Source organism: Micromonas commoda, chromosome 3, assembly GCF_000090985.2.
Source record: "Micromonas commoda chromosome 3, complete sequence".
In the NCBI taxonomy this organism is placed as follows: domain Eukaryota; kingdom Viridiplantae; phylum Chlorophyta; class Mamiellophyceae; order Mamiellales; family Mamiellaceae; genus Micromonas; species Micromonas commoda.
Window position 1 is genome coordinate 1,482,298 of NC_013040.1, and position 19,217 is coordinate 1,501,514.

Sequence of the window (19,217 nt, forward strand, 5' to 3'; positions counted from 1 at the left end):
ACTGAACGACACCCGGTCGAGACAAAGGGGGTCGGGTTGTATGCTCGCCAATGATTTTATCCTTGGCTATTTACGTGAAAAATCACTAAAATCCAATGATACAAAATGAAAAGCGCATCGGGTGGTTGAAAAAGCACTGAAAGTGCTACAAACCGGAAGAATGCGTCTTACGGGGGAAACGACCGCAGGGGTGTAAAAGTCAACGCTGAAATTTTTTTGACTTCCTGCCCCTCGTCGTCGCTCCCACTGTCGCCGCGGCTGTGGCTGTCGCCTCGGCTTACGCCGCGGCTTTCGCCGCGACTTGACCTCAGGGCGGACACCATCTCGGTTGCCGCTGTCGTTCGCGGAAGGAGTTCCATCAGTCAAGTCAGATCCAGCTGACATCGAGGACTTCACAACGCCCGCGCACTTGTTTGGCGAGGCATCGTATCGGGACGATGAGCAGCGCCGCACTGCGAAGTCGCACGGGCAGGGCTGACGGCGGCGGGGCCGACGACGACGCGTCCGGACCCGCGCCCATCCTCGACACCGACGCGCAGGAAGCCTTGGTGAACGAGCTCGAGGCGGACGCGAGACGGCAGGCGACGGTCTGGAGGCGCGTGTTCGGCGCGTTGTCCATCGCGTGGGGGATGTACTTCGTGAACTCCGCGGCGCACGCGGCGAGCGGGGACGTCACGATCGCGTGGTCCGGGGTACGTACCGCCGTCGCGTCACCGTCGACCTCCTTCGCGACGCGCCCTCCGACTCTTCGCGCACTTTCCACCCGCCCATCCTCGTCCTCGTCCTCGTCCTCGTCCTCCGTCCTCCGTCCTCGTCGCCGCCCTTTCACTCACCGCGACGCCCCCGCGTCGCCCCAAATCGCAGGCGATACACGCGGAGTTTTACCACCACGATCCGCCCACCATGTCCACCGCGTCGTTGACGCTCCTGGACCTCTGCACAGCTGTGTCCGCCGTCGGCGCGGGCGTCGCCGCCGTCGCCCCCGCGCGGGGCGCTCGAGCTCGACTCGACGCCGGCGACGACGACTGCCTCGCGTCGATTCCCGGATGGAGCCGACGCGTGAGAACCCTCGCGTTCGCGGTGTCGACGGCGCTGGGCGCGGGGGCGTGCGTCGGGTGGGCGTGGACCATCGCGAGGGCCCGCTCGTTGCGCATTCATCCGGGGCCGGGCGGGAGCGGCGACGACGAGGCGCGGGTCGACTTTGACGCGTATCGGATGACGTGGCTGCCCGTCGCGTGCGTCGTCGCGCCGGTAGTGTGCTGGCACGTGTACCAGAGCCTGGAGCGCGGGACGGTGGTGGAGGCTGCCAGGCTGAGGCGGTACATGTACAATCACAAGCGCGCGTGATTCGGGTTGAGAGTTTTTAGAAATACGCGTTCGTCGCTCGCGTGTTATTAGAGACACCGCGCGCGCGTCGTCATTGCAGGAGGCGCTCGATGGCGGCGCTCACGTTTCCGAACGTCGCCTGCAGAGCCCTGATGTTTTGCGCCTCGTCGAAAAAGCCCATATCCTTGAGTTGCTGCAGCTGCGACGCGTACGCCTCCTCCGGCGGCCTCGCGTCCGCAACCGGATTCTGCGCGCCCCCCATGAGCGCCGCAAAGGGATTCGCCGCGCCGGCACCGCCGCCGCCCGCCCCGGGCATTCCCATGCCGGGCATCACGCCGTTGCCCTGGAGCTGCGTCATCGCGCGCTGCATCTGCATCATCGCGCGGAGGTTGTCGGGGTTGGTCATCTGCCGGAGAAACTCGGGGTTGGTGAGCTGCTCTCGCATCCCGGGCGCCGCGTCCAGCATCGCGCGCATCCGCGGATCCGAGTCGATCATCTGCTGCATCACCGCCGGGTTGGACATCATGCTCTGCATCATGTTGGCCATCGCGGGATTGGACAGGATGGACTCCATCTGGGACATCATCTGGTCCGGGGTCATGTTCCCCATCCCGCCCATACCCATCGGCATGCCGCCGAGGCCGGGGAGACCCGCGGGGGGTGGGGCGGAGGCGGATCCGGCGCCGGAGCCCGCGGTGGGCGCCCATGGATTGGGAAGCGGGCTCGTGTTGGGGCTACCCCCCGCCCCCGGCGCGGCGGCGGCGGCAGCAGCGGCCGTGTTTCCGTCGTTTGCCCCAAAGAGCGCGGCAAACGGATTATCCGCCTGAGCACCGCCGCCAGCTGTGTTTCCCACGCCGTCATCGCGGCCGCTCGCCATCGCGTTCATCATCGGCGCCTGGACGTCGGTGTACGCCCTCGCGAGCGCGTTGAAACCCTCCGGGTGCGCCTCGACGTTGGCGAACATGCGATCGTGCTGGCGCATCTGCTCGCGCATCAGCGACGGGTTCCTGGCAACCTCGAACGTCCGTCGCAGCGTCTCCGGGTCGTTAAGCGCGTGCCTCAGCTCCGGATTACGGTCCATGATCTCTCGCATCTGCGGGTTCGACTCCATCATCGCTCTGACCGATTCTGGGTTCGCCACGATGGAGTCTATGTAGCTGCGGATGGCTGGCGAGTTCATGAGCTCCTGCATGGCCTGCGGGTTGGCGGCCATCTGCTGCTGCATCTGCTGCAGGTCGGGCATGCCGCCCATGCCGCCCATGCCGCCCATGCCACCGAACGGGCCCATGCCCCCAAACGCGCCCATGCCGCCCATCGCGCCGGCTCCCGCGCCGGCTCCCGCGAACGCGCCGAAGGGATTCGCCGCTTCGTTCGCCGTCTGGGTCGCCGGGGTGGACGGGGGTTGCGTCGCCGTCTGGGCGGGCGCGGGCGCGGCGCCGCCCGGCGCGGGTCCCTTCACGAGATGGATCACGTGATCCTCGCCAACGCCGTACGACTCGAGCGTCTTCTCGTCCTTGAGCACGTGCCCCTTGTAGATGAGCCTCTGCTGCGCGGAGGGCGTGTCGGCCTTGTCCGCGGCCTCCAGCGTCGTCTTGAGCTCGCCGACCGTGGTGCTCAGCTCGACCGAGACGGTGATCTTGCTGCCGCTCGTCGCCTTTACATGTATCGTCGTCGGCGCCATGGTTGCGCGCGCGAATCGACCTCGAACGCGCCCCGTGATGTGGGCCGAGGCCGGTAGGGGCAAGGGGCCGAGATCTAGATCCCGGTCCCTTTGCGTGCGGTCCCAAAAAACTCTCAGGTGGCACTTTTTGTCCGGCCATATTACGACCGACCATTCCACGGGTTAATTTCTTGAGTCAATCGCCCCAATACATCGGCGCTACGTCACCCGGGTTTGGATAGAGGAACGTCAGGGTGAAAAAGGTAAGGCCGCGTCGGTTCAGACAACGCGCGCGACCGCACGCGAACGTCCGTAGGTAGTTAGCGACATCATGGCGTCCCTCACGGCGTCTCTTAGCGCCTCCGTCGCGCAGGTGAGACACGCGCCCGCGCCAGCATCGCGCACGCTCGGGTTTCCGGCGCGGCTCCCATCGACCGCGAGGCCACGGGAGGAACGGGGAATTTGAGGTCGTAGGGTTTTCTCGATGCCGGGACCCCCGCGCGGGTCTCGCGCCCGTGCTCATCCGCGACCGTTCGCTGACCTTCGCTTCCCATCGCCACCTTCCCAATCCAATCGCAGAAGCGCGTCGCCCTCTCGGCGTCCAAGTCCAGCCGCTTCGTCGGCGCCCCCGTGCGCGTCACCGCCGCGGCGCCCAAGGCGGCCAAGGCTGTGTCTCTGACCGTGCGCGCGGATGGCGAGGACAGGCTCCGCCTGCACAACCTCTCCCCGCTGAAGGGCTCCCGCAAGAAGCCCACGCGCAAGGGCCGTGGTTACGGCGCGGGTCAGGTGAGCATCTAGGAAGACCCGTCACCCGCTCGTCCCTAGCGCGCTCCCGCGCATCCATTCACGCCCCTCCACCCTCCCTCGAGAGACGTGCGCCTGAAAAGTGGATAGGGTCGTGTGCCCCGCGGTTTTTCAGTCCCTCCGCGCCGTGATCTCACCTCCGCCCTCCCGATCCCGATCCCCTTCTCCCACAGGGTGGCACCTGCGGTTTCGGTATGCGCGGTCAGAAGTCCCGCTCCGGCCCCGGCGTCCGCCCCGGCTTCGAGGGCGGCCAGACGCCGATGCATCGCCGCTTTCCCAAGCTCAAGGGCATTGCCGGCGGCATGGGCGCGGGCAAGGCGAAGTACGTGACCGTCAACGTCGACGACATCTCCGCCGCGTTCGCCGCGAACAAGCTCGCGGCCGGTTCGGATGTGAGCATCGAGTCGCTCAAGGCTGCCGGCGTGATCAACGCCACCGGCCACTACCGCAACCTTCCCCTCAAGGTGCTCGGCGACGGCGAGATGGCCGCGGGCGTTAAGGTTCACGCCGCGGCTTTCTCCGAATCCGCCAAGGCGAAGATCGAGGCTGCGGGTGGTTCCGTCGAGGTCGTCCCAGGCCGCAAGAAGTGGGTCCGCGAGGCGGCCGCGGCGAACGCCTAAGCGACGACGGGATGGTATTTAGGATTGAGAACTTGTAAATGGGGCGCGATTCTTTCTTGACTAAAAAATATTTGCCTCGCGCCGACGAGTCTCGGCTCTTAGTCTTCGAGGGGCTCGTCCACGTCCTTGCTGACGAACACTCGCCCCGCGATCTTCCCCGGACTCGAACCGGCGACCTCGGCATCCTCCAGCTGCCGCTCCAGCGCGCTCCTGAACGCCGCGTGCGACTCCCTGCCCGCGCCCCTGAGCGCGGCAACCGCCCTCGCCAGCCTGTCAGCCTCCTCCTCCTTCTCGCCGAGCACCTCCAGCAGCGTCTCGTGCCGCGCGGTCAACGACTCCGCCGCATCCCTCTCCTCTCGCAGCGCGTCCCTCAACTCCTTCAGCCGTTTCTTCGCGCCCTCGCCGCCGTCCCCGCCGGAATTCGAGCCCGCCGCCTCGGCGTCCCGCAGCGACGTCTCCAGCTCCTCCACCCGCTCAGTCAGCGCCGCCGCCTTCGCCTCCGCCTCCGCCAGCTTCGAACGCAGCGCCGCCTGCGTCCGGCGCTCGGCGGCGATCAGACGCTTCTCCTTGGACGTGAGCCAGTTCGCGGTCTCGACGTCGAAATCGTTCGCGAAGTTCGCCTTGTTGGCCTTGACGAGAGCCGCGACGTCGAACCCGCCGACGGACGGCGCCGGCTGCGTCGGCGGCGTCTCGTCAGAGGGTTCGGGGTTCTCGGCACCCCGCGGCGCGATCGCGGGGTGCCGAGGGGGTGCCGACTCGGGAGTCGCCGAGGCAGTCGCCGCCGCGTCGTCTGTCCGACCCCGGTGACTCACCGCGCGGATCCGTTCCGCCTCCTTCTTCGCGTCGTCGGCGTCTCGCCTCGCCCGGATCGCCTCGAGCTCCGCCCTCGCGACCTGCTCCTCCAGCGCCACCAGCTCCGCGCTCAGCACCGCGCACTTCTCCCCGCGGAGCTCGCACTCGCGCTCCGCCTTTTGCGCCCTCGCCGTGGCGACGGCGACCGCCTTCTCCGCCTCTTCCTTCGCTTTCTCCTTCGCCGACTCGGCTTCCGATCGTTGACGGTCGAATTCGTCAGCCGCCGTCCGGCGCTCGTCACGCGCCGCCTCCGCGCGGGACACCGCACTCTTCGCATCGCGGAGCTGCTCACGAAGTCGTGCGATGTCGGCATCGAGGCGCTCGATCGTGACGTCGCGTTCCCGTACGCGATCCGCGTGTTCGTCCTCCGCTTTTCGCCGGCTAGTCCGTTCCCGTTCCAACTCGCGCGTCACCGTCGCGACCGCGCCGGCCACCTCCCGCGCGAACCCGCCCGCGTGCCTCTGCTCCGAGAGCGTCGCCTCCAGCGTTCGCGCGGTGTCCTCGGCGGCGCGGAGCTCTCGCCTGAGCGATTCCTCTCGTGACTCTGCAATCGCTGAGCTCTCGCTTAGCTCTCGGGACAGTTTCGCCGCCTCCGCCTCCGCGATGGCCGCCCTGGTCTCCGCGGAGGCCACCTGGGCGCGGGCGCGCTTCGCCTCCTTCGCGGTGGCATCGCTGCGCTCGTTCTCCAGCGTCTCCCGCAGGGTCGCGATCGTCTTCTCCGCCGTCTGTTCGCTCTCGTTGAGTCGCCTTCGCAGGGATTGGATCTCTCGGTTGGCATCCGCCTGCGACGCGCCCAGCTCCTCGCGTATGCCGTCCGCCGTCTTGCTGTTGTTCTCCGCGGCTTTCGCGGCGCGCGCGGCGTCCGCCTCGGCGTCGCGCAGCTGCGAGTTGAGGCGCCGCTCGTTCCCCTCGAGTTCCGATACCCTGCGACGCAAGGACGCGATCTCGTTCTTGGCCTCGCGCAGCTTGACGGTCTTGTCCCTGTTGGCGGACTGCGCGGCGTCGCCGCCCTTGGCGATCTCCGTCAGCTCGCGCCTGAGTTCGTCGATGGTCTCGTCGGCTTCGCGCAGTCGCGCCTCGCACTCGGCCTCGACCTGCGCGACGACGGCGGAGGCATCGGCGGAGGCATCGTTCCCGCCCCGCGACGAGGACGCCCCTCCGGCGTCGTCCCGCGCGGCGCGCAGGTCGTCGTTCTCCTTCTGGAGGGCGCCGTTGATGACCGTGAGGGTCGCCACCTTCTTCCGCAGCGACTCGGTCTCGGAGGACATCGTCGGAGCCCTCTCTCCGTCCGTCGCCGCCCGCCCGTCACTCTGCCGGTTCGCGCACGAGCGGAGCGCTCCAAACGGAACCGTCGTTTCTTGAGCTGTTGAGTCGTCGCGAGTCTCGCTCCACCTCTGACTGCGATCCTGTCACAGGGCGCGTGTCAGCGAAGAGACCACGTTGCGATCGATTCTATAAGGACGCACAAGCCGGCGCACCTCTCCGGAGGGCACCACACGCGCGACCCACACGCTCGGGCGACTACCCGCGACACAGCGAGTCACGGGAGCGACCGCGCGCGCGCACCGGACCGCACCGGACACCGCCGCGGGAGGGCCACCCCACCACAGCTGGGGCGCGAGGGAAGTTTCTGCTTTTTCCATCCGAGAGGGCAACCCCGTACCGATCGAGCAACATGGACTGCCTGGTGCGAACCCACCCGCCCGCCCGCGCCTCGATTCGCTTAGTAGACCCGTTGTGATCATCGTGGTGGGCGTCGCGACGCGTCGCGCGACGTCCGAGAGGGTGAACCGCGGTTCGTCAACGCGCGCCCCCGGGCGGGAAAAAACCCGCCCGCAATCCAGCCTGGCCGCCGCGGATCCGCAGACGACGCGTCGATCGCGCGCGGGAACGCGTGTCGAGAACTCGTGAACCCGCTCGGATGCATCGCGGGGCGTCGGGGAGCCGTGATCGGGGCGTCGATCCGACCGGAGCGCATCCGCACGCCCCCGGCGGCGACCCCTCAACGGCCCCTGCCCGCGACGGGCGGGTGTCGTCGTCAGCCCCGTTTTCCTGGGTCTCGGCCGCCAGGGTGAAAATTGGGTTTTTAACCGCTGCGGTGGGGGTGAATTTTCCGGCGCGCTCGCCGCAGATCTCGCGCGGACGCTGACCGTACGCGCCCAAATCCGACCCCTCGCAGGTGCACACGAGCTCCAGGCTCAAGGTGGCGTCGCTCTTCTCCGGATGCGGCGTGCTCGACTACGGCCTGACGCAAGCCGGCCACGAGATCATCCTCCAGACGGAGTCTGACGACGCCGCGAGAGAGGTGCTCGCCGCTCGGTTCCAGGGGATCTGCCAGCCGCGCGACGCGGGCATGGTCGAGGTTTTACCCGCGGACACCGACCTTCTCGCCGCGTCCGTCGTCTCCGCCGAGCTCGAGGGATCTTGGCGCGAGAGCTGGAGCAAGGATTCCGTGGCGTCCAAGCTGAAGCAGGTGCTCCGGCTGATGAAGTCGAGCCCGCGGACGCCGTGGGTGCTCATCGAGGCGTCCTCCGCGCTGCTCGAGAGCGACGGCGACGGCGTGCCCATCATATGCGACCTGGTCAGCGAGTTCGAGCGGTTGGGATACAGATGGGCGCACAGGACCGTCGCGCCCGTCGCCTTCGGCGTTCCCGACGTCAAACCCAGGGTGGTACTCGTCGGGTCCAAGCACGGAGACCCGAGGGACGTACTGCTCACCGAGGACGCGGGTGCGATCGCGCCGTTCGACGCTCCGGGTCCCGACCAGGCGCAGGCGTTCGTCTTCAACCGGCAGACGGACGGCAGGGTCCGGGTCTTTAGCGATTTCGTCGAGGGGTTCAACCCGGGGGGCGCGAGCTGCGTCCTCATGCCCGGCGGCGGTCTCACCGCGCTGGAGGTGCACGACGCGGAACGGCTGCAGGGGCTGCCCCCGGGCTGGACCCTCACCTCGCGCCCGCCCGCGATTGGCACCCCCGTGGACAACGCCCCGCGGTGGAACGCGCTCGCGGCGTCCATGGGGTGCGTCCCCGCGACGCAGTGGATTGGCGCCAGGCTGGCGAACCCGTACAAGCTCAAGGCTTCCGACTCCATCGGCGTTCCCTTCGAGTCCCCGATCACGGTGCCGTGGCCGCCGTGCGCCTACAACGTCGGTTCGGGTCGGTGCGCGGCGCCCGTGTCCCCTTTCCCGAGGGCGACTCCCGGCGCCGCGCTGCCCACCCTCGGCGCCTTCGTCACGCCCCCATCCGTCGGCGGGCACTCCTCCAGCATGGAGGTGGTCACGAAGGAGACGGCGCTGGACTGCGTCAAGGCTCTTCGCGCGGCCGGGTGGCAGCCCCCGCCGCAGCTCATCGCGGTGGAGGTGGCCGCGGAGGCTGCCATCGCGGCGGCGGCGGCGGCGGCGGCGGCTCAGATGCCGGGGGCGAAACCCGGCGAAAAGCGAGGATCCCCCGCGCTTCAGGACCCGGTTGCCGCGCAGGCTGCCGCGCTGGCGGCGCTGGCGCCGATGATGGCGGCGGTGCAGGCGGCTGACGCCGGCGCGAGCCTGGCGGGGTTGGGTAACCCCGCCGCGGCGCTGGCGGCGGCGGCGGCGGCAAGTGGCGGTGCTCCGAGGTCCAAAAAGTCGAAAACCTCGGCGCACGGCGTCAACGCGCACAAGGACGAACCCGCGGAGGAGGAAGGGGACGAGTCCGAGGAGGACGACCCCGACGACGACTCGTACACCGTCGCGAACATCACGCTTCGGAGTCGGAAGGAGTCGCAGGTTGTGTGGGCGAAGCTCCCCGGACACCCGTTCTGGCCCGGTTTGAAGGTTGACCTCAAGAAGGACAAGGTGCCGCCCGAGACGATGAACATGCGAAAGGAGAACGAGGCGCTCGTGATCTTCTTCGGCGAGAACTCGTTCGGGTGGGTGCGCGAGGATCAGGTGCTCGATTTCAAGGAGGCGTACGCGGAGAAGGCGAGGGAACCCATCCGGAACAAGGCTCGGTTCAACAGCGCCCTGCAGGAGGCTCTGAACGACATAGAGAAGCGCGGCGTCGCCTTCGTCCCCCCCGCGATTCAGCAGCGAGGTAAATCCGGCGGCCACCACGGCCACTCCAACGGCCACAAGGACGCCAAGAAGGACGTCCTCAAGAAGGACGGCGACGGCGGCGGTACAAACGGCGAGAAGTTCCCGGTTCACCTGCCCACCGGCGAGGAGGCGAAGGCGCGAGCCGAGTCCCTCGTCGCATCCGCGGCTAAGGCCATCGCGTCCGGGCGGCTCACCACCGAGGGATGCGCGTGCCGCGTCTGCGCCAACCCCGCCTCCCCGAAGAACGCGCTCTCCGGAAAGGAGAAAGGGGGCGCGGGCGCGCCCGTCTGCCTCCGCATCGAGGCGCAGAAGGCGGCGGCGGAGCACGCGGTGGGCGCCATGCTCACCCTGCAGGGCGAGGCGTCGGTGGGCCACGTCATCGAGATCTTCTGGCCTCTCGACGACGTCCACTACGGCGCCAAGATCACGTCCTACGATCCGGTGGAGATGCAGCACATGGTCATGTACGACGCGGACGGCGTGCGCGAGTACCTCTGCCTGTGGAACGAGGACGTGAAGGTTCTCGACGGCCCGACTCCGGGCGAGGGTCCCGCGCCTGACGCGCCGCGCGACCACGCCACGCAGCCCGGCATGGCGAACCTCGCCGCTCTCGCGTCCGCCGGCGCCGTCAACGGCGGCGGAAGCAGGGGCGGCGCGGGCGGCGCGGGCGGCGACGAGGCTGGCGGCGCGCCGGGAGCAAAGACCGAACCCGCGGAGACCGAGGCGGCGGCGGCGGATGGGGCGGAGGACGGGTGCCTCGAGGCGCTGATGGGGCTGGCGAGTGACTCGTCGGCGCCGTCGTCACCCGCGCCGTCGGCGGCGCCCAGGAAGGGCGGCCAGCGCGCGGCGACCAACGGCGGCGCGGCAGGTTCCGGATCCGCCAGGCTCTCCTCGCGACAGGCGACGAAGGAGAGCGCCAACGCGGCGGGTCCGTAGGGAGAGAGGCAAGGCGAAGGCGAGAGAGAGATGGATGCGATTGATTGCGACGGGCCGCGACGTCGACGAGGGAGGGACTCCCAGTGACTCGTCTCGCGGCGTGCCTAAGTTTTAACGACGAACGCGAATCACCTCGGGGACCCTACGAATCGCCTTGCAGGGTTAAACCCTGAAACCGACTCCGCGACGCTCTTTGTCTTCTCCCGTTTGGGTAGGACAGAGATTGGAAATTTTTGTGTTGGTTCTCCTTTTTTATGAGTATTCGTGCTGATTCTTATTTCATCGACATCCCCGCGCTAAGCCTTAGCCTTTCGCTCCTTGTTGCACGACGTGCACAACCCGCATTTGTTTCGCGTGAGGTTAGGGCACTGGGTGCACGTCTTCCATGGCGTACAATCGTTACACGTAGAGCGCCGACGACCGTGCTGGCAGATTTGAGACCCACCGCACTCCTTGCACGTAGAGCGCCGACGACCGTGCTCGCAGATTTGAGACCCACCGCACTCCTTGCACGTAGAGCGTATACGATCGTGCTCGCAGATTCCAGACCCACCGCACTCCTTGCACACAGAGCGCCGACGACCGTGCTGGCAAATTTGAGACCCACCGCACTCCTTGCACGTAGAGCGTACACGACCGTGCTCGCAAATTTGAGTCCCATCGCACTCCATGCAGTAAGAGCGTATACGACCGTGCGGACAAGGGATCGCAATATGTGCTTTCATCTCGTCATGAAGAGCTTCCAAAAAATCCAACCTCTCTGTGTCAACGGCTTGGCCAGGTTGGAAAACTTTTTGCATCTTCAGTAAAGTTAACTCAAGCATCTGAGCTGCTTTCCCACTGTTTCTGCCGCTCGACTTATCGTAGTGCGGGATGCTGATAATCTGAGCCTGCTGGACGCCCCACTGATTTGCCATATCAGCAATCGTCCTGCAAGGCCCAACTTTCGTTGCGCATCCGCCGACCGTAGAGACGCCAAACACTTTCAAATCGTACTCGGTGCTCGCGCGTTTAACCCACGTTGTTGCGAAATTGAAATAAAACCACATCGAGGGCGCCAACGCTGTCTCACAATGATGCGGCATTCCCGGTTGTGGCGAGCACTCCAGTACTTGTCGCGCCTGGTCAAACACCACGAATGCATTACCAAACTGCTTCTCTTGCGCCATCATAAAATTCCTGTAAAATGGGAATTCTTCCGAGGTGTGGTTGGCCAGGTGTGTGCCCTTCGCACAGATGCTTTCATTTATCCACAGCGCTGGTGCCGCGTCTTTGAGTCTGTGCAAGATTGCAAACGTGTTGGCCGAGGTGTACGGTACATGTAGTTTTTCACGTCCGAGTGACACCACGATGCTGTCCAGCGCGCTGTACAGCGCAACAGAATGAGCAAGGGCAAGAGCCGCAATCGCTGCAGCCCTAGGTTGTCCCTTGTTTGCCACAATCGAAGCGTTGTGAGACGCATCTACGGCGTCACGAAAGTAGTTTGCATAGGCGTCGCGCTCCTCATGTTCATAGATGGCCTTCAAAACGTCTTCGGTCTCGTGTCGGCGGAAGTAGGACTCACGTTGCGGCGGAGCAAGTTTTTGGAAGCCATTGGCGGCTGTTTCCGTCAACTGACGGATGCGAGCCGCGCGGTTATCGAGAAGTTCTTTTTGGTCCCAGACGCCGAGCCCGAGATCCGGAAGCGTTCGTTCATGAGCACCGAGGTGCTTCTTAGATGGGCGCCCATCGAATGAGGAGGCCGCGGCGGGCGCATTGGTGATGTCCCCGAGAGGCTTTCGCTTCAGAGCCTTTTTGAAGGGGCTCTTTTGGCTGATGGGCCGAATTGGACCAAGGGCCTCTTTCGCAGTCATCGGGGATCCCTCTCCGGGTTCCTCGGCCTGTAGGGCTGCAACGTCGGCGAACATGAACATGCTCGCTTGAGAGTGGCGACTGACTCCCTTCAACTTTTTGGTTTTTTCCAGAATTAGGACCCGTTGACCTTGTGTCATGAAATACATACAAATTCGAGATGAAAATATCACAATTTTCACTCGAAATCAGTGGGGACTACAAAAAAGTTTATGCACACCCTGCACCCATTTTTGTGTCAACGCGGACATTCAACTTGTCTCGACTACATTTTCTACGTGCGCTACGGTAATTTGGGACGAGGAACGCCAGTGACGAAGTCACATTTAGTACCACATTCTACCCCAACTTTTTTGGAACTCTGTTACGTTTATTCGTCTTCTGATTGGTCGAGAGCTCGATCATTTGCAAAAGTCATAGACTAAAGAACCGTACGGTCGTCGTTTGTTACTTTTTGCAGACTAACAAAACTGTGCAACGCCTTCCGTGTCTTTCGACGACGACTGTTCTGCGGGACGTCGTTATCGTTGCGCTTGGCGTGCACGTAGTCGTCGTCCTCACATGACGCCGCTTGTAAACGAAGAGTGGACGCCAAGGCGTCTTCCGATGAGGCGGTGATAGACGTCGAAGTTGACCGATGTATCGATGAAAATTCAGCTTCAAACCATGGATAAGTAGCCCTTCTCAATGCGTTTTTCACCGAAGCTTCACCGAAGCGCTAACCTCGGTCGCCGCTTAACAGTTATCCTCTTCGCCAGAACCTTCGGCGTCGCCCGCGCGCGCGACGTCGACAGCGAGCTCATCGACCTCACGTACATGACGTGCGGAGACTTGCGGTGGAACGTCACTTCGAGGAGAGGCTCGACGCCGTCGTGCGCTGGATGCCGCCGTCGTGACGAGTCACAAATCGGGGCGCACCGCCCGCAGCTACGGGGCAGGCATGGGTAACCTCCTGTGTCCGCCCAGAAGACCGGTGCGCCCGTACGACCCCCGGTTCGACTACTACCAGGGTCACGGGCAACGAAGCGCGGTCGACACGAGCCAGCCGGTCGGCGCCGACGGCCAACCGGTTCTGACGTCAAAGCAGATCAACCACCTCCCGATTGAAGAGTTCGCCAAGGCGGAGGAGATGCTGGAGTGGCGGGTGAGTCAGCTCAAGGACGAGTTGAGACGCGCCAGACTCAACTCGCCGGCGGATAGATCGAACAGGGACGCGCCGATGCCGCTGGAGAAGAAGGAGCTCGTCGACGCGGTGTTGCTGGCCAGGGGCGGTGAGTCCGGGCAGACGTGCAACGTTTGCTTCGACGACTTCGAGTCCGGGGACGGCCTGAGGGTGCTGCCTTGCGGTCATCGCTTCCACGTCGAGTGCGTGGACAAGTGGCTCAGGAGCCAGAGCCTGCGGTGTCCGCTATGCAACCACGACGCGACGAAGTTGTTCAGGCAGGGCCTCCGGGCGTGATCGCTCCGGAAGGAATTCAACACCGTCTCGAGTGTACAAGTAAGTTAGCGCACGAGCGATTGTCTCGCGATTGATAACATAGAACGAATAGACCCCCGCAACACTAAGGCGCGTCCCTTCGTTTGCTGCTGGGGCTCGGTGAACCCAGCCCCTGCATCCAGCTCTTCTCCTGCGTCGCCTGGTTGAAGAAGTCGCTTCCGGTGGGCAAACCCCCGCCCGTCGTCAAGCTGCCGCCCGTCGCGTCCGAGTACGGCGACCGCCGCGCCGCCGCCTCAGCCTCCGCGCGACGCTTCCGCTCCTCCCGCCTCTGCGCCGGGGACTGCACGGCGGACCCCCCTCTCCCCCCCTTACCCGGGGTGGTGGACGCGCTCCTTCTCGCCGCCTCCTCCGCGGCGGCGATGAACTCGGCTGCCGCTCGGTTCTCCGCTCGCGAAGCCGACTTGACGACGCTCGCGGGGGACGGCCACTTCTTCGACGCCGATCCCCCGGGAGTTCGTAACGGCCGCGTAACGCCCGTCATCTTCGACGTGGGTGACGATTCGTCAACGTCCCGGTCCCGCGCGTCGTCGGACGACTCGTCGGAAGTTCCCCCGGTTCGAACCTTGATCCGCACCGGCGAGGGCGACGACCCGAGCCCGAACCACGACTTTTCAACCTTGATCTCGAGCCGCTTATCCGCCTTGTGAAGAAACTCATCCGCGCCCGGGAGGGACGACGCGGCGCTCTCGGACGGCGGGGAGTCTGTTGGGCCGGTCATCACGCTCAGGTTCTCCGAGGACGTCCCGCGGGACATCCCGCCGCCCTCGTCGCCGGATTCGGCGCGAATGCGCGACACCCGCGGGTTCTCGAGAGCGCCCGGCGAAATATCCATTCGAGTCTTGCCCGGAGACGGAGATCGCCGAAGGAACCGACCGAACAGCCCCGGGGAGGGAGACGCCGCCGCCGTCGCCACCTCTCTCGGCTCGTCGTTCGGCGCACCCTCTTCCGCGTCGGTGTCGTCCGCGTCGGTGTTCGCCTCGGACAGCGGAATGGCGGCGGCGCGCCTCGCCGCGGACGGCGAGAGGAGAGAGCCGAGCCATTGCACGGGGGAGCCGCCGGACATCTTGTGCCGGGTATCGTCGTCGTCGCCATCCGCGGTCGTACCGACGCGCCGCTTGGACGTGGACTGCGTCGGCGCGGAGCTCCCGAAGGACTCGTCCACGCCGCCGCGCTTAAACGCGCTCGCGGCGGCGGCGAGATCGTCCAAGGGGTTGGTTCGGGGCGCCGAGCCGCCGGCGATTAAAAAGTCGTAAGGCGACTCGCCCCCCTCGCCGCCGCCGCCGCCGCCGACGGACGATCCTCCGTACGGCCCCGCGGGGATGATCGGGGAGGTGTCGAGCGTCGCGAGGTTCGCGGGGGACTCGCCCTTGGGGGAGACGAGCGCCTGCGTCGCGGCAGCCACGGCCGCGGCCACCGCGCCTGGGCTGGCGATGGTGCCTCTGGTGACGGAGGCGGGCGGGTTAGCCGGGTCCGTCTCCCCGAGCGCCTCGGCGGGGGACGGGGTGTTCTCTCCCTCCCCCTCCTTCGGCGCCCGCGCGGCCGGCGAGCTCTCGACACGGCTGCCCCCAAACCCGAAGAACCCGCGCCGTCCGGGCGTCGGCGTGGTGGTGGCCGTTTTAGCGACTGCGGCTCGCGCCTTCATCGCCGACGCGGCTAAGCCTTCGACGGCGGCGTCGAGCGCCGCCTTGCCCTCCGACACCGTCCTCGCGAGCTCCGGGTCCCTCTCGACGAGCTCGGCGCCCGCGCCCAACGCCGCGTCCCTGTCGTCCAACGCCTCCCTCAGCCTCGCCAGCTCTTCCCGAGCCCGCGCCATCTCCTCGGAGGCTCGCCGTTGGTTCAAAGACGTTTCGTCGGAGAGTCTCGCGAGCTCCGCGGCGACGCTCTCGGCGCGCCTCTGCGCGCGCTCGCGCTCCGCCGATTCCTCCGCCGCCCTCAGCTCGTGACGTTTCGCCTTGAGCGCCAACGCGGCCGCCTCCTCGGACTTGACGTGGAGCCTGTCGCGCGTCGCGTTGAGCGACGCCTCCGCAGCCTCCGCCCTGTCGACGGCTCTGCCAAACTCAATCGCGTTCGACGTCCCCCTGGCGGCTTCGCGAACCTCGATCATGTCCGCGATCGCCTTGATGGCCTCGACGTGGGACTCGGCCTCGGCCTCGGCGGCGGCGCGGCGGCGCGCGAGCTCCGCGCCGGGGCCCGCCGCGGCGTCCACGGCGAGCCTGGCGGCTTCGCCCCCGTGCAGCGTCGCGAGCTCGGCGAGCTCCCGACTCACCCTGCTCGACTCCCTGTGGCACCCGATGAGCCCGACCCAGTGCGACTCCCGAAGGCGGAGCTTGGCAGCCTCGTCGCGCGCCTCGCGGAGCGCACCAGCGCTCGCGCCCGTCGCGGCGTCGCGCGCGGCGAAGGCGTCCGCCGCGTCCCGCCGCGCCGCCCTCGCCTCCTCCCTCGCCAGCTCCGCCGCCTCCTCGGCCAAGGATGCGCGTACGCCGCCGGTGGCGCGCTCGCGGCGGTACGACTCGATCGCCTCGTCCCTGGCCGTCTCGAGGTCCGACTTGATCTTTCGCCACGCGCGGCCGGCGTCGCGGGACGCGGTGCGTTCGTCTTCGAGCGCCGCACGCCAGGCTCGCGTCTCGCCTCGTAGCCGCGCAATCTTCCGTTGCTGCACGGCGGCGGCGGCGGCGCGACGCCACGTGGCGGCTTCGGCGTCCGCCGCCGCCGCGAGCGCGCCCGCGACGATGTCCGTACCGCCGTCGTTCGCGTCGTTCGACGACGATCGCGATGCCGCGACTCGCAACGCGTCGATCGCCTTGAGGAGCGCGGCGGCGTCGGCGGCGGCGCCGTCGGCGCCCAGCCGGTGCGCCTCTTCCTCGGCTCGGCGCGTCGCGTCAGCCTCCGCCGGGTCGCTCGGGGGGATAACCGCCACGTCCTCGAACGACGCCGCCTGCACGGCGCGCATCTGCCGGCGCAGCGCCTCGTTGTGCGTGCGGAGCTTGGCGAGCTCAGCCTCGAGCCGGACGATCTTTCGTTCGCCGCGTTGCTCGGCGAGGATGCGTCGATACGTATCCCCAGACGCGATATCGGATTCCGAGTTTGGCGGCGCGATTCCGTCGGAGAATTCGAAGCGGTCGAAACGGTCGTCCAGGCTCGAGCCGGTCCTCGTTGGCGCCTTGACCGGGGATGGCGCGGCCACGGCTCGAGGCGACGCGAACGGCGGCGGCTTGGAGCTCGATCCAGACGGCGGCGGTCGGTCCGATTCCAACCCCCCCGGATTGGAAAAAGAGAAAGTCCCACTCGCGTGAGTCCCGAGAGACGCCCGAGCCTTGAACTCCTCGCGCTCGCGTTCGCGCCCCGCGCGCTCACCTTCCAGCGTCGCCTCCAGCACCCTCACCCTCTGCGCGAGCTCCGCGCACTTGGCGCGCTCGCGGCGTATCGCGCTCGCCGCCGCAGGGGACTTTTCGGCGACGTCGTTCAGCTGCTCCTTGTCGGAGAGACTTCCGGAAGCCGGGTCGTCGACGGACGCCGCCTCCGTCGCCGCTCTCAGCGCCTCGGCGAGCCCCGCGCGCTCCGTCTCGAGCGATTGCACCCTCGCTTCGAGCGCCCGCACCTCCCGCCCGCGAACGGCGTCCAACCGAGCCCTGACCCTGGCCTCCTGGAGCTCCCTCGGATCGTCCCTCGGATTGGCGCCGGATGCGTCGTCAATCACCGCGTCGTCGGCTACCCTCGCCGCGGCCACCTCCTCGGCCACCAGCCGCAGCTCGTGGAGGTACGCGCGCTGATCCGCGTTGCGTTCGGCGGCGAGCTGAAGCTCCCGCGCGGCGATGCGCGCGCGCGCGTCGTCCGCGGCGGCGCGCGTCGACGCGGTGAACCTCGCCTCCCTCGCGTCGAGCTCCACGTCGAACCTTCGCTCCAGCAAGTCCCGCTCCCTCTTTGACGCGTCCAACAGCCGACGCAGCTGCTCCAGCTCGAAGCGCGCCTCCGCCAGCTGCGTCTCCCCGCGGTCGGCGGCGTCGGCGTTGGCCCAGAGCCGACCGGAAGCGTCGGGGCCGGGGACGAGGAGCGGCGCCGGCGGCGCGGACAATCTCCCGGACACCTTGGAAGTACCTTTTCGCTCGGAGTTATCGGTTTTCGTTTGGAGCGTTTGGGGCGACGCCGGATTCGAACCCGCGGCGACGACGGACCGAAACGGCGAAAGAGGCGGCGAACGCGGGGTACTCGCGCGCGCGTCGTCGTCGTCCGGGGCGTGCGGGGTGGTTCGCGGTTGGCGTTCGTTCGGCGCCGGCTGCGTCGGCGTCGGCGACGGCCGCGACAAAATCTCGGCGACGGCGCCCCGAGTCAAACCGCCCCCCCGTCGGTTCGTCTCTGTCTGGGGACCACCCGGAGCCATGTCCCCGTCGCTCGTGCCGTACTCCGACGACGACCCGTCGATCCGCGGGCGGCGGCGGGAGGACGACGACGATTTGGGGTCGCGGGTTCGATTCCCGCCGCGGCCGAGGAGCGAGTCCACGCGGCGAACACTACCCGACGAAGCCTCGAGTCCCTCGCCGGCGCCAGCTGTGTTTGTGTTCGCGGCGGCGCGCGCCTGCTTCCTGCGCGCGTCCCTCGCCTGCTGCAGCGCGGACCTCTCGCGAGAGAGCTCGACGGGCGGCGCGGCGTTCTCGTCGTTCCCGGCTTGGTTCCAAGCGGGCGCCGAGGGCAGTTGGGCGCCAGCTGTGTCGATTCCGCCGGGCCCGGACGCGCCCGCCCTTCGACGCCGCGGGGACGTGGACGTGGCGGCGAGGAGGGCGCGGCGGTTGGCCTCTTCGTTCGCGAGCGCGGCCTCGGCCCTGAGCGCCGCGGCGGACGCCGACTCCAGCGCGTCGTCGCGGTCGCGGCGGGCGGAGGACGACCGCTCTCGGGGTGTGGTGTCGCGCGTGGATCGGGCCGAGGACGACGCTCCTCGGGACGTTTTCGGGGCGCTTCCTCCGGGGGGCGCGAGCGCGCCGCCCTTGTGCAGGGACGCGACGCTCTCCGGCGCCTGCAGAAACGCCGCGAGCTTCGAGTCCACGGGATGGGTGAAATCCACGCTGAAGTCGCTGTGCGTCGCGAGGTTCTTCAGGAAGAAGGCCATGACCAGAAAGTTGTAGCAGCTCTTGAACGACGCGTGCTGGATTCCGCGCGTATCGAGCACGCTCTTGGGAAGTTCGAGGTGCTCGAACATGTTACCCATGAGCTCGAAGTTGCCGCTCACGGACCGCGGCTGGCCCTTGCGGCGGCAGCGGTCGTACGCCGCGGGCCAGGTCTCCTTCATGCAGCGAAGCAGCACGTCGCCATCTTTGAGCTCGTCGAATTTCGTCACGATCCGGCCGCTCGCCTGCGAGGCCCACTGCAGGAGCTCCTTCTTGCCCACCATGCCGCCGCTCGGGGGTTGCGGGGTGGACGCCACCATCGGCTGAGTGTCCCGAAGCCGGGGGCCGAAGGTTAACTCTCCCACCGAGGGCGCCCGGTTCCAATGGCAGCATAGCGCGAAGGGCGTATCCTCCATCTTCAAATTGCCCAACGGCCCGTTATTATCTTTTTGACACGCGCCGCGCGCCATGCTTCTGAACGTTTCCCACGGCTGGCTCCCCC

The 19,217-nt window shown here is 67.1% G+C and overlaps 7 protein-coding genes across 7 annotated transcripts; 3 read left to right on the forward strand and 4 right to left on the reverse strand.

The window, feature by feature from the left end:
- Nucleotides 1-619: 619 nt before the first annotated feature.
- On the reverse strand, nt 620-3,007 carry MICPUN_93815 (predicted protein; the record flags this gene model as incomplete). Its single annotated transcript, XM_002501088.1, has 2 exons — nt 620-2,060; nt 2,724-3,007. The coding sequence occupies 2 exons, from the start codon at nt 3,005-3,007 to the stop codon at nt 1,418-1,420; spliced, it is 927 nt and encodes a 308-aa protein (XP_002501134.1). The 3' UTR covers nt 620-1,417.
- A 266-nt stretch (nt 3,008-3,273) lies between these two features.
- On the forward strand, nt 3,274-4,410 carry MICPUN_52392 (predicted protein; the record flags this gene model as incomplete). Its single annotated transcript, XM_002500660.1, has 2 exons — nt 3,274-3,359; nt 3,566-4,410. Exon 2 carries the CDS (start codon nt 3,985-3,987, stop codon nt 4,408-4,410), a length of 426 nt encoding a protein of 141 aa, XP_002500706.1. The 5' UTR covers nt 3,274-3,359; nt 3,566-3,984.
- A 98-nt stretch (nt 4,411-4,508) lies between these two features.
- Nucleotides 4,509-6,530, reverse strand: MICPUN_57347 (predicted protein; the record flags this gene model as incomplete). Its single annotated transcript, XM_002501089.1, has 1 exon — nt 4,509-6,530. One exon carries the CDS (start codon nt 6,528-6,530, stop codon nt 4,509-4,511), a length of 2,022 nt encoding a protein of 673 aa, XP_002501135.1.
- A 407-nt stretch (nt 6,531-6,937) lies between these two features.
- MICPUN_57348 (hypothetical protein) lies at nt 6,938-10,406 on the forward strand (the record flags this gene model as incomplete). Its single annotated transcript, XM_002500661.1, has 2 exons — nt 6,938-6,949; nt 7,442-10,406. The coding sequence occupies 2 exons, from the start codon at nt 6,938-6,940 to the stop codon at nt 10,265-10,267; spliced, it is 2,838 nt and encodes a 945-aa protein (XP_002500707.1). The 3' UTR covers nt 10,268-10,406.
- Nucleotides 10,407-10,541: 135 nt separating this feature from the next.
- On the reverse strand, nt 10,542-12,267 carry MICPUN_57349 (predicted protein; the record flags this gene model as incomplete). Its single annotated transcript, XM_002501090.1, has 2 exons — nt 10,542-10,985; nt 11,038-12,267. The coding sequence occupies 2 exons, from the start codon at nt 12,265-12,267 to the stop codon at nt 10,542-10,544; spliced, it is 1,674 nt and encodes a 557-aa protein (XP_002501136.1).
- A 791-nt stretch (nt 12,268-13,058) lies between these two features.
- MICPUN_57350 (predicted protein) lies at nt 13,059-13,577 on the forward strand (the record flags this gene model as incomplete). The annotated part of the gene is made up of 1 exon (XM_002500662.1): nt 13,059-13,577. The coding sequence occupies one exon, from the start codon at nt 13,059-13,061 to the stop codon at nt 13,575-13,577; it is 519 nt and encodes a 172-aa protein (XP_002500708.1).
- Nucleotides 13,578-13,631: 54 nt separating this feature from the next.
- MICPUN_57351 (hypothetical protein) lies at nt 13,632-19,131 on the reverse strand (the record flags this gene model as incomplete). Its single annotated transcript, XM_002501091.1, has 1 exon — nt 13,632-19,131. The coding sequence occupies one exon, from the start codon at nt 19,129-19,131 to the stop codon at nt 13,681-13,683; it is 5,451 nt and encodes a 1,816-aa protein (XP_002501137.1). The 3' UTR covers nt 13,632-13,680.
- Between the last annotated feature and the right edge of the window lie 86 nt (nt 19,132-19,217).